The sequence below is a fragment of the Periophthalmus magnuspinnatus genome, chromosome 3 (assembly GCF_009829125.3).
Source record: "Periophthalmus magnuspinnatus isolate fPerMag1 chromosome 3, fPerMag1.2.pri, whole genome shotgun sequence".
NCBI lineage: Eukaryota > Metazoa > Chordata > Actinopteri > Gobiiformes > Gobiidae > Periophthalmus > Periophthalmus magnuspinnatus.
The window spans coordinates 24839852-24852685 of NC_047128.1; the positions used below are offsets into that span (position 1 = coordinate 24839852).

The 12834-nt window shown below is 37.8% G+C and overlaps 1 protein-coding gene across 1 annotated transcript in view; it reads left to right on the top strand.

Moving 5' to 3' along the window:
• Window positions 1-12834, top strand: part of itfg1 (integrin alpha FG-GAP repeat containing 1) — a 114005-nt gene that overhangs the window by 50955 nt on the left and 50216 nt on the right. The window contains exons 11-12 of the mRNA XM_033988909.2: window positions 10189-10339; window positions 11272-11377. Of these exons, the coding sequence (XP_033844800.1) occupies window positions 10189-10339; window positions 11272-11377 (257 nt within the window). The remainder of the gene's footprint in view (window positions 1-10188; window positions 10340-11271; window positions 11378-12834) is intronic.

A 12834-nucleotide genomic window follows, 5' to 3' on the forward strand; every position in this document is an offset into this window, starting at 1 on the left:
TTATTTTTGTCTCATCTGGAGATGTGATCTACTCTATCTGTTCAGTAAATAAAGCAAACTTTCCACATCAGAAACCAGGTTTAGCCTTTTTATCCCAAAATAGAATCGACAGCATCCGAAGAGCGTGCCCTTGTAAAAGTCCCAGCCTTAAATGCTTTTTAAAATTAATTAGCGTTGTAATGACGTCAACAGGAACAAAGCAGCAGTCTCTAAAAGCATTCTGATGTAAAAGTCTTGATACTACTAAAACTACTCCAATAAACTCTGTACACTGAATGCCCCCAAATGTTCTTCTTAGCCTCAACATGATGTATCATTGAAATTATCGCAGAATCTAATCTCAAATACTTAGCATAGATGTACATTCATAAAACATTTTTATACCCCAAAATTACAGCAGCAACTGGGCTTTACAAAATTGTTGATTTAACCATTTGGAACAGTTACAATAAAAACACGCATCTGTCAATAAAGGACAAGCAGACTGACAGACATTCAGGGAAAGAGAAACTGAATAATAGACCCTCCTTCTCGACAAAGGAAAATTAAAGCCCCACCGTGTAGCTTTTTAGCAAAAACTAGACTTAAATAAAAGGACTCTGTTTTCATTTTGGATATTTTTATTGCACTAAAAAAATTTAAAAATGTTGCCGTCAGCTGACTTGCACCACCCTGACTCTTTGGCCTGGAGGAGGAATTACTCCTGCTTGTTTCCATTTAAATGTTCTACCTTTGGCTATAATATATAAGAACTATATTACACAGTATGGCATAAAACTTATCTATCTCCTTGAATGTTGGTAAGTATAGTTTTAACTTTCTATTTACATGGAATCATGCTGGTGAATTTGCAGGCTACAACTTTAAATAAGGATTTTATTGCATCCATATATTCTTGTTTTCTACTGTATGTCTTGCAGCTATTAGATTGCTTCAACCATGATCCTATTTTTTCCTGTATTGTCTGACAGTGCAGCGGGCAGGAGGTCCGAGCAATCTGTCCGCTCAGGTAGGAGAGACGGACACGTGCACATTTTATTCATCTGCCGCCCCGAGGGACACTGAGCATCCTGTAGGCTCTGAGTGTTTGATGTCGAATCGGTCCAGCCCCGGTTTAGAAGAGCCCCCTATCGCACGAGGAATGGGCTAAATGTCATCCCCCACCCTCCACTGTGTGTCTCACTGTGGAGGCAGGGAAACGTGCCCCGTGTAACCATGCATGTAGCAGTATGTGGCAAAGGGACTGCTATTTCTGGACTAGAATGAGGTCACGTATGGAAATGGTGCAACCTAAGTGCAGTTTTAACACCTGGACATGAAGGCAAGTAGAGGTGAGAGATTAATGGACAAAACATGGATAATATCGCAGTTGTGGTTTTGGAGTTGATTCAAATTAGAATATCAAGTATATAGTCTGTTGAAACTATATTAAAAGTCCCCAAAAAAGTGCTGATGAATAATAAAATGAAACAGATCTGCCATGTGATCTCCCAAAAAACAGTACAAGATATTTTTTGCCCTTTTGCGGTCCATTCATTTCCACATAGACATTTACAAGCAAATTTCAGCACCGTTTCTAATGCATACTGTATAGAAGTTGAAAAAAAAACAAAAAATGTAGTAGTAAATGTAATTCATATAGGCATTTTTTGTGACACTTAACCCCAGCTTGTTACTACCAGCGATAAAAGAGGCACATTTGGTGACTTTTGAAAGGCACATTTTGGGCATGACAGAACAAGGGAGTGGGGAAACGGGCTGTAGGGAGATGTGACACGTCTAGTGGATACAAGAGCAGTGTCTGTTCACACTGTGGTGGTGAAAAGGCTGCGAGCTGTAGGTCAACGAGGGTCTGACGGACACAGCCAAATGGAGTTCACCTCTGCATGAATGTGCCCACATCCTCTGTGTCCTCCTCTCTGTTATCTGCCCTGCTCCACATGTCACCGGCACATTGATTCAGCAATCCATGGAGGCCAGGTTGTGTTATTGACTGACAACGTTGACCAATTACATACAAAGTGGGACTATGTAAGAAGTAAATGTGCTTTCATAGACTTCCAATACTCATGTTTGAAAACAACACTTTTGGCTTTTAAGCTAGTTGTGATTGAAGCATTTTGATCTGCAAAATTATTATTTATCAGAGGTCAAATGTGCTAATTCATTACTTTTTGAAGTAGATTGTTATGTAAAGACAACAAAACAACAATAAAATCAGTAGCCTCTGGAGAGATAGAGAATCATAAACATTAATTGTCAAAAAATAGAAAAAGGTTAATTCATGTAAGTTCTTGGTAGAAGACTTTGTTAGCTCTCCATCTGTGCCGCGCTTACATACTGTACAGCTCATCGGTTATAGTCACAACTTGTGTGGATCCCAGTGCTTTTTACCTTGCTGATTCTTTGATGAGTTCCACCACATTAAGTTTTAGTGTCGTGAATGTTTGTGCATGTGTGTCTCCATCTATCAGTATGCACCCCGACCAGGCAGCTGCCAGCGCTGAGGCGGCTGTTGCTAGGCAATGCCATTTAAAATCCATCCTCTCAGAGTGTTGTAGCCCAGCTGTATTTGTCTCTGGGTTTTGTTGCTAATGCTGTCTGGAAAGTGGAGTAACACTAGACATCTTCCTTTTTAGTCCTGTGCAATATTTTGTTTGCACCGTACAGCTCAGTTGGCGGGAGGCTGTGCTGGCCTCGAATGACATTCTAAGTAAAGAATGTACCCTGCTTTCCAGGGAGCTGTTCAGTAATAGCAAAAGAGTGGGTTTGCCATTTGATGATTAGTTTGAAAGAATGTCATTATGACATATCCTGGTGTGCAGCATGGCGATGAATAGTATTAGATCGCTGTGCGGAGGTGTGTTTGTGTGTGTCGGGTTTCAAAGCACATCTGTTCCTTTTAAGTTATCAGCGTGCTCATAAATGCATCTCCAGATTGGAGGCACTATGCTATGGGGGAATTTGACATGGCATCATATTTCCACTTATTTCACATTATCATATGTTTTTCCCTAAGCTCTTTCAAACAGATGAACTGCTGTTTGGCAAATCAACTGTGTTACACCTCATGTTGTTTCAGAAAGAGATTGTCCATGTAATCCAGCCAACTACAATGAAAGGATACAGCAACAGTCACAATCTGTAGCAGAGAAAACCAGGTGTGCATTTGATAAAATGGCTTTTATTTGGTTACATAAGGCTTAGATTTAACAAGCAGCACAGCTGCGGCAGTCTCTCAACCATGTCTACCTGTGTGGGGTCATATATCACAGTAGATAATAATGGCATGTGGATCTTTTTTTCTGTTAATACAGCGCCATGCAATAATCTCTTGATTCCCAGTAAGTTCTGCTGTTCCACTAGAACTTCTAGCACTTGTAGTGGGAGAAAATCCTATCCAAAGCGATTTTGAAGACACAGCTTGCACTTTTGTGCTGACAGATGGGGAATTCTGTCCACCTCCACACAATGCTTCATCACTTTATTTCAACTATTTTTTTGTTTTCTTGTTCAATGTCCACAGCCATTAAACTCCATGTGCTTGGGCTCCTTGGGTGAATGCTGGATAAAAAATAAGTTTGCCCCCATTGTTACTGTAAAGTAGGGCTGCAAGATTAATCACAATCTAATCTCAAATTGCAATGGATGAATTTGTTGTATGTATGTATGTCTTATTATGTTATTCTGCATGAAAACTGCTAACCATGTAGGTTAGATCTGTAAACATGTTCTGAAAGGTGAGTCTTGTTTTAGTTTGTCAGTTCATTTTTCGTTTTTTTTTTTTTTTTTTTTTTTTGCAGTTCTTCTAGATGTGTTTAAAATGTGAACTTGGAAAATAATTCTGTTATTAATAAAAGTAAAATTGCAAATCTAATCACAATCGCAATGCTTGTCTGAAAAATCACAAATAGATATTTTTTCCCAAATCAGTCCTAAGAATTAATTTGTATATTGTTATATTAGAACACCAAATTTTGCAACAAAAAAGGCATTGTTGGGGAGGTAGAGGACAAAGGCAGCCCGAGACACAATGGCATGATGAAAGAGTGAGTGACGGCGGGCGGGCTGTGTCTATGACTAATGTCACCAAAGGATGTGGTGTGACTTTGATAGTGCGTGTACGTGGAGCTGGAGACCGCTCTGAATGAGAAAAGCACAGCGCCTCGGGGTGCTGCTGACAACACATCACTGTCTGTCTGTCTTCATCTACATGGCTCTGGCCTCTCAGCCCTTCACTCACCTTTAGTCCACGTCCGTCCCACTCTTTGTCTGTCGCTCAAATCTCCCCCAGTGGCTCCCAAGTCTATCACAGCTAAGATGGTTGTACTTTCTTAATGGAAAGTGATTTCTTGTATTGGCAAAATTAGATGACATATTAAGTCACTATTCACATATGGCATGCAGGATTGATGTGTAACAAATAACTTTTCTTTTCCATGTATAAGGGAAGCATGGGAACTACATTACTCTTAATAAAACTCATACAAAGCATTATAATTGTGTCATGGCCATTTGACAGATAACATCTCAGGAAGTGGTTCTCTACCTTTTGATCCATATGGTTCAATGCATTTGAATTAGCACGTGAATGTTCCACCTGTGTTTCAGCTTTGAATAGACTTGAATTGTGAATATAAGGACCACCAGATGAGATAGTGGTAATGATTCACATGCTTTGGATTGGATTGTACCATGTCAAAATCTGTTGGAGCTGCTGTGTTTAGAAGGTCTTTGGGGGCAGATTTTTTTTAGCTTTTTTTCCCCCCCTTTACTTCATGTAAAACTCTATGGCTACAATCTGGAATTCTATTGAGTCCATGGGAAAGACATGTCCCATTTTCTGTCAATGTACATTTTTTGTGTTGCTATTACTGTGCAGAAACATCACAGTTTGCAATTGGTCACATTTGGCATCCCTAAATATTTCAATGAAGATGATGAAAACAAACAATATTTTTGACCAATCTTTGAGGAATGGAAGTCATTTGTTGTAGAAAAATTTTGAGGTAGACATTCATGTCTCTTAAAAATAATAGTAATAATAATGCATTGGATTATATAGCTCCTTTCAAAGTACCAAAAGCACTTTACATTGCATTATTCATTTACTCCACACTTGGTGCTAGTAAGCTGGTGTAGACTGACGGAAGCAAGGCTGCTAATCTGTTCAGTCAGCCCCTACCACCATCACCAACACTCATGCTCACATCATATTTTACTAGGCAATGAGGGTGAAGTGTTTTGCGTAAGAACACAACAACAATTTCCTCCAGAGCTTCTGAGATCAGAAGAGATGAGGCATTGACAAGCAGGTGTGGCTGCAAGTGGAGAAAACAATGTGTTTGAAAATCCCACCACTGGTGAATTACAATGACAAAGGGCCGTTGCTCCTGTACGCATGAAAAAATCATAAATTCCAATCCAATTAAAAGGCTCAAGTGTGTTGGTATGTATCCGCAGCTTGTGGGTAATAGAATCAAAGTAATAGACATTTTGATTAGTGCACCTCCTTGTGATGAAGGACGGGGCGGCTGTGAGAAAAGCATAGGTCATTTTTGTCAAGGAATCAGTGCAGAGTTTGCCACTTTCATCATCACAAGTGAAAGGGGCTCCATCAAATGCCTCTCTACTACTTGTTCTGAGAAAATACCACATGGCAAGAGGCTTTTCAGAACTCTGCTTCTCTTGTGTACGGCAAAAACATAGGAGAAGAACAAAGAATCCAAAAGAATAGAGGAAAGGCCAGAGGGAGTGTCGATGGAGAGAATGCTAAAGGTGGACAGGTAGCAGCAGGCAGTCGGAGGCAGGGAGGGGTCAGCGGCGTGGTCAGCTGCTCAGCCCCTCTAGAGGCCAATTAGAGAACAGTTGGGTAAAGCAGGCAGCTATGGACAGACTCCCTACAGGCAACATACACAATCACAGGATAATACATACGTCAGCACTAGACCACCTTCATACGCTGATGGAGGCCCCCAGGCACCAACTGTCACACACGGGCTGTTGGTGAAGAGGTACCATTTGTTAAGAACATGTAATTACTGAAGTAGAAAGTGTAGGTTTTTATATAGATTCTGCTTTTGTTTTTTGTTTTTTTTCTGTGAGCATGTTATAAAACGTTCACTAGGAAATGGATGAATATTGTTTGGAATTTAGAAATGAAAATAATGTTATGAATGAGAAGAATTAGGATTTACAGTCACCAGCCACACTGTAGGCCCTGATTACAAGTATTTTTCCTGTCCGATATTTGGCTTGTAACTGATATGAATATATATTAATATTACAATGCTACAAGCAAGTCCCACAAATTGATAAATAATCACTTTTCACTTTTGGAAAAATAATAAACAGCCAAATTGCTTTTCTATTTCTATTTGATTTCTCAGTCTGTTTAAAAAGACACATCTAATGCACTGTGGACAAATTCTGAATGACACATGAGCACACAGACACTGGGGCATCTTAGGAAAATATTTGAAGAATTAATTTAAAACAGATACGTGGAATTTTAAAAAGTCATTGGAGGCTTGCAGTTTACTTGTTGTATAATAATGTTTTCAAAAAAACTATATCAAAATATTATTCAATATCTCCTTCATAAAATCCACGAGACATTATTTTTCATTGATAAAATATGTAGAAGATGCAAGTCACTTTTATATAACTACATGTCGTTGCCTTTCAAAACCACTTCAATTTCTGAGTTTCTTTTTGCTTTAAAACACACAAATTGCAGTTTGCAGATTAGTTACCATCAAATGCAATTGTATCTAAAATACTCTGCGCCACAGTTCAAATAAAACATGTTTTTATATCTTATCATTTTGTGATTTTATATTGCTAGAATAATTTTGTTCAGGGCAAATCGTCTATGTTGCGGCACCTGCTAAGTCATATTATTGAAAACAATCTCCCAAACCACATGGGGCAGAGATGTTTTGTATCATTGGAGTGTCAACTTGCAGTTAAACAAAGGATTTGAAATAGGACTTCCTTTTAGTTCTCTATAAGTGCACTGGGTGTCTGTTTGTCTGTGTGTGTTAGAGATCCACCCCACGACCTTGGGTTCAATGCTGCCATCATCCTCCCTGCGGCGGTGCACAGATCGTCTTTGATGTACAAAAGCCCAGAAAGGACACACAGTCTGAATAACAATCCACATGGCTCCTCAAGTTCAGCTGGGAACTTTAAAACTATCTTAGTGTAAAAAGTTTTGGGATTAAATCATGTAAACCTGTATAGATTAGCAGGAATGCATTTATTTCATTCCTCTCATCCCACTCATTTCCTTGCAATGGGAGAACAAACTTTTTTCTTTTTTTTTTAAGACTGATCTAATAAACATTCACATTATACGCCTTTTACTATTAAATTAGCATAATGAATGTGAAAACAAACTGAGCATTACTGAGTGAACACTACCCCAGAAGACATTATGGGAATACATTACATTGATGATTACTGCAAAAAAAACAAAAAACAAACTATAATAAATGTAGGGAAATTGTTCCTTGATAGGATTATATTTGTATTGATAAGAGCATATTTAGACCACTACATCATATTATAAACATAGTGTTAGTTGATTAATTATTTATAATAGAGTAAATAAGGCACATCTATAGCATCATCCACATTACCAAGTCCAGATATGGAAAATGTAACATCATGAATCGCCTGATCATAATACAGTGATCACTCAATAGTGTAATCATCTTAACCAGGCTAATGAGCATGACATAGCTGGCTAAACTGTTTATACACATATTATACACTATCGGTTCTTAATGCTGTGGCCGGGCATGTTTCTTTATGCTGGAATGAGAATGAAGGAGCCTGAGTATTGATAGATTACACAACATGACCTTTACCCAAATTTACAGCCAGTATACATATAACCACAGCCAAAGACAGTTAATCCAGTAGGAGCCCCCAGCACTGACCTGCCCCTCCTACCCACATAGTAACACCACTGAACGTGTATGCAACACTGCCATCGCAATACACACTGTTTGAATCGGTTTGCCTGGAGCGTCATGTGTCCTCTTTAGGAATTAATTACAGCTCATCTCTTTCCTGTATTTATCCCTCTTTAAAACCCAGATGCTTGTCATCTTGGCAGCTGATTTCAGATCTCGCCTTCAAAATTAGCATTTGACTCTTCAATAACACAACTGATATTTGAAGTTACTCACTGTTTATCGTGCCAAGTGTCATCTGATATATATAAAAACAACTTTTTGAAACGCTACCATAAAAAGTGTATTTATCAGACGCAGTTGGGTGCTGCTGATAAATCATCATCACCTGATTATACTAAATGTATTCCAGCTTTGATTATTAATTTAGGGTGATCATTTTACGCTTGTTAATTTTGCTGCCTGCAGATAAAATCAAATGGAATTTGTCATGCCCTGACTCACCAAACAATGTTTTTCATTGTTCATTTAATACAGGCAAGCCACAGTATTAAGTATTACACAACTTTAATTAAAAAGTGGGATATTTTTCAGCAAACAACTTGAAAGATCACATTGAACAAAGATGTCTCATTTGTTTTTGTTTTCATGTACTGATGCCTCAAGAAGTTTTTGCCACAGTTTTAGAAATCTGTTGTGGAACTAATTTTGAGAACAACTATATTCAACTATTGACTAAATATACAAAGCTGAGGAAACAACTAAAATAAGGTGAGCTGAAAATTTAACATTTTGTTGTTTAGCTGACTGACAGATTTGGATAAGTACTGATCTTCTGTTGATGGCTCCACAAGTACATGTAACCTTCATGTTAATCCCAATCACACTACAGACTACATGATATAGAGGTCTGGGTTATGTCTGGGTTGATTCACTGTTTCAAGACTTTGTTTATAATGATGGTGTTTCACATTATTTTCTTTCTACACAATACTGCAGCTTTTATTATTATTTTAGTTAATAGAGGCTATGTACATTCATAAACAGTTTGTACCCAAATTTGTTCAACACTTGCTGTTCCTGGAAACTGTTTTAGGCATATGGTCACAACAGATAGGAGAAGATATTACTCTACTGTTAATTGTGTTTAGCTTTTGTTACCTTCTGCTTTCATCTTATGCAGAGTAGTCTCATGACATTGTGACAATACTGATTATTTTCAATCTTTATTTTAAATGTACAATCTTTCCACAATTTTCAATGACCCATCAATCTCAAAGCTTGCACTGAACTGCTTCGAGAAATATTACACACACTTCATCTCAGAAACCAAGAGCTGCCTTTGACAATTTTTTCTATTTTTAGACCGCTCCTACTGAGATGTGAGAACAGGTACAGAAAGTGGAAAGACGGAGACAAAGACGGAGTTAGATCCAATCTCCCCAGAAAAATCAAAGTGCGATAGCAAGCAAGACTAGGCAGAGACAAAATGTTGCACTGAGGGAGGTGGTGGGAAAAAAAACTGGATTGAGTCCCGGAGTTGTTATGGATCCATCTCTACTGTCATAAAGGTGAATTGCTACTTGTCTGACACAGCCTAGAGAAGTCATACACAAGTGCAATCACAGTGCCAACCGATTTGACTGTCAAATACTGAACATAATGCACAGTGAACGTTCGGCTTCAAAATAAGGTTAAAAAGTATTTCTGTTTGAACCATTATGATTGTGTCTGCTGATGATAATGGGGATTGCTTTGCTTTCATGGTTGACCTGAACAACACAAGCCCAGGGTCTTATTTGTGACTGGAAATACAAGGTGATTTTTCTCTGGTCTTGGTTTTGTCCAAAAAATATTTCAAAAAAAGCAATTATCAACTCTGTTTTCAAATGTCTTTTACAATAGTGTCTTCACCAAGAATTCAAGAATATTTTTGTCAGCCTCAAAATTAGAAAAAAATTCTGTTTTTCTTACGCAGTTGAAAACTCACCTCTTCTCCAAGGCATTTGCAACCTTGCTTTATTCTATATTTTATGCTCTCTTAGTTACTTTTCATATACATGGTGTGTGTGGTGTATGTGCTTGTATTGTCTTTAATATTGACTTCCATGTGAAGCATTTAGGTCAGCTGAAGTTCTTTTATGTAAATACATAAACAAACTTGAAAAGAGATTGAATTCAAGAATTACTCTAAACCAACCCAGTATGAATTTCATTATAGAGTTTTGGAGCTAACAGGTTTGTCCTCCTTTCTTGTCTGTTTCAGTGGGCAGCAGGCCTTCCTTTTGGAGAATGTGCCTTGTAACAACGCCAGCTGCCGCAGTGTGGGAAGAATGTTCCGCATCCACTGGGACCAATCAGATTTAGGGGCCATCCAAAATGCTGTCATGGCAACGTTTTTTGACATCTATGAAGACGTGAGTAACACCATGGCCTTTTTGTAATCCTTTTCACCTTTTAACCTCATATCATCTTTGTCTGCTTTCTGCCTCATCAGCTATTGGCTTTGCTTGTCTTTTTAATCCTGCACAGCTTCTCATTGGTGGAAAACAACTAAAAATAGCCGCAATTTATCAGCAATTTCAGAACCAGCTGCCAATGGAACAGAAATAAAAAATATTTGATTTGTCCAATGCAGAAAATGTGATTACACCTCAGCTATTTTAACACTGATGTCAATAATGGCTTAAAGGGTCTCTATTTAACTTTTCTGGAGGAAGATTCACCACTGGAAATGTTATAGCTTTGCCTGTAATATTCCGCAGTATGAAGGCAAGATAGACACATTTATTGTCACTCAAATACAGGTGTTTTTATTGCTGAAAAATACATTGAAGAACTTTATTGTGAGTGGGGTAATTTCTCCACAAATCTGACCTGTAACTTGGCCTAGTGTTTGACCGCATGGTAAAAGGTAAGTTTAATGCAGTACTGTCAACATTCCAGGGCCTTTTTTCCTCTGCTTAATATTCCAGATTTACACTAAGAACAGGAAATGTGATCGAAATGCTTTGTAATCCGGTTTCAAGCTAAAAACTGCTGCACGTGTCACAACTTCACTATCACTGCATGTTGAATGGATATACATACTAATTAGACAAACAACGCTACACAAGCCATGTCATTATATCATTGGCACCTTTCACATTCCAACTCCCACTTGTGCTCAGCATGTGCATCTAAATATAGTACAAAAGCCTATTATAATCTGCCGTCTATGGAGAATTTATTATTTCTCAGAACATGTGTGACATCCCAATGTTTTCAATGCATATATTTTGTTCGCTAACCCAGGGCTAGATATACTGCAGTGACTGCCCCTTATCGATGTGCCTGTCTTCATTTGCAGGGCATATTAGACATGCTGGTTCTGAGTGGAGGCGAGGGCAAAGACATGATCATCCACGCTTTGAAGAACAATTTTGAAGCAGACGCCTATTTCGTTAAAGTGATGGGTGAGTGAAAGGTTTGCACTTTGTCACACCACAGCCCCCCACAGTCCCTCTTGCTACTGTACAACCTCATCTAGTGTAGCCTCCTGTTGTCATAACCTAAGTTAAAAATATTTTCCCGATCCTTCTTATAATATTTCAGAGGCTTTTTGCTATGAAAACAAGGGCAGCAAAGAGCAGAAGACACTACAGAAGATATTTTAGTCCTGTGTCTCTTTAAATAGTTTATAGCATAAATGTAACATAACGTAACTGCATAACAAGTGGCATACTTGAGATGTTTAAAATGTTTAAAATTTACACATGCTTTATCTGAATTTCTGAATCAATTTTACTAAAGCTAATATTTTTTGCACATATTGCAATGAATGCAATATATTTATGACCCAATTTTATATTTGTTATGTGCAATGGTTGTGTCTCAGTATTACCGGTAGGTTTTACTACACCACAGCGTTAAAAAGTGTTTGGTTGATGCTTAGGGACTGTGCATTTCTAATTAGGTGGTCCAAACCTAATTACCATTTTATCTATCTAATATCTGAATAGTATTTACTCTTTGTTGTTTTCGTTGTTTTCATTTCCTTTTAGGCATTTTTTTGTTGGAAATAAATTGATATAACTCTTAACAGCTTCGATACTATACTATGATCCATATTTCTCCTTCTGCTTTGGCACTTTACAAATACTTTTTATGTATTTCCTCAAATGAGCCCACATCTCTTACTATTTTCGTTCTATCAATACAGAGCCACCACTTTTCAACACTTTTCACATAGGCACTTTTTTGTGTCTGACTCATAAAGTAATAGCTTTTTTCCTTTACAAAGCCTCACAACACTGTTTACAATTCACAAATGCTTTCACAGTCACACAGGTATAAAATCTAAATTTACACATAGTTTTTTTGTTGTTTTTTTTTGTTTTTTTCACAGCTATTAGATTGCATTTCCTATTGTAACAGAGTTTGAGCAGACTCCAGTTTGTAGCCGTTTGAAGTCAAAACGGTGATAGTGCGATAGCACTACATAGTGACATTTGAGGCAGGTAAAAATAGTTCCAGTGTGGGGCGAGTGTACACAGTTTAATGTGTCACTCCGCTCAGCTCATTAGGAGGCAAAAACAACCTTGTTCATCGTGCTTTGTGTCTCTTCTGTGTCTCTTGGCAAACAGTTTATTTCAGTTTACATAGTACTGTGCTTTGATAAATCATAGTCATATCATTGTCAGCAGCCATATAGAAAAGCATTCACACTGCTCCTAAAGCAAAAGTAGCCACATTAAGTATGCCATATTGAAACATGAACATTTGTCTGCACAGTATGTGATGGCAGGTTACTTTGTCAAAGGTTGCATTGTTATTGTTGTATATTTTCTACACATTGCCTATGACTTATATGACGCAAACACATTTGAATTCAAATAGTGCCAATTACAACCAATTACATTAATGTAGATTT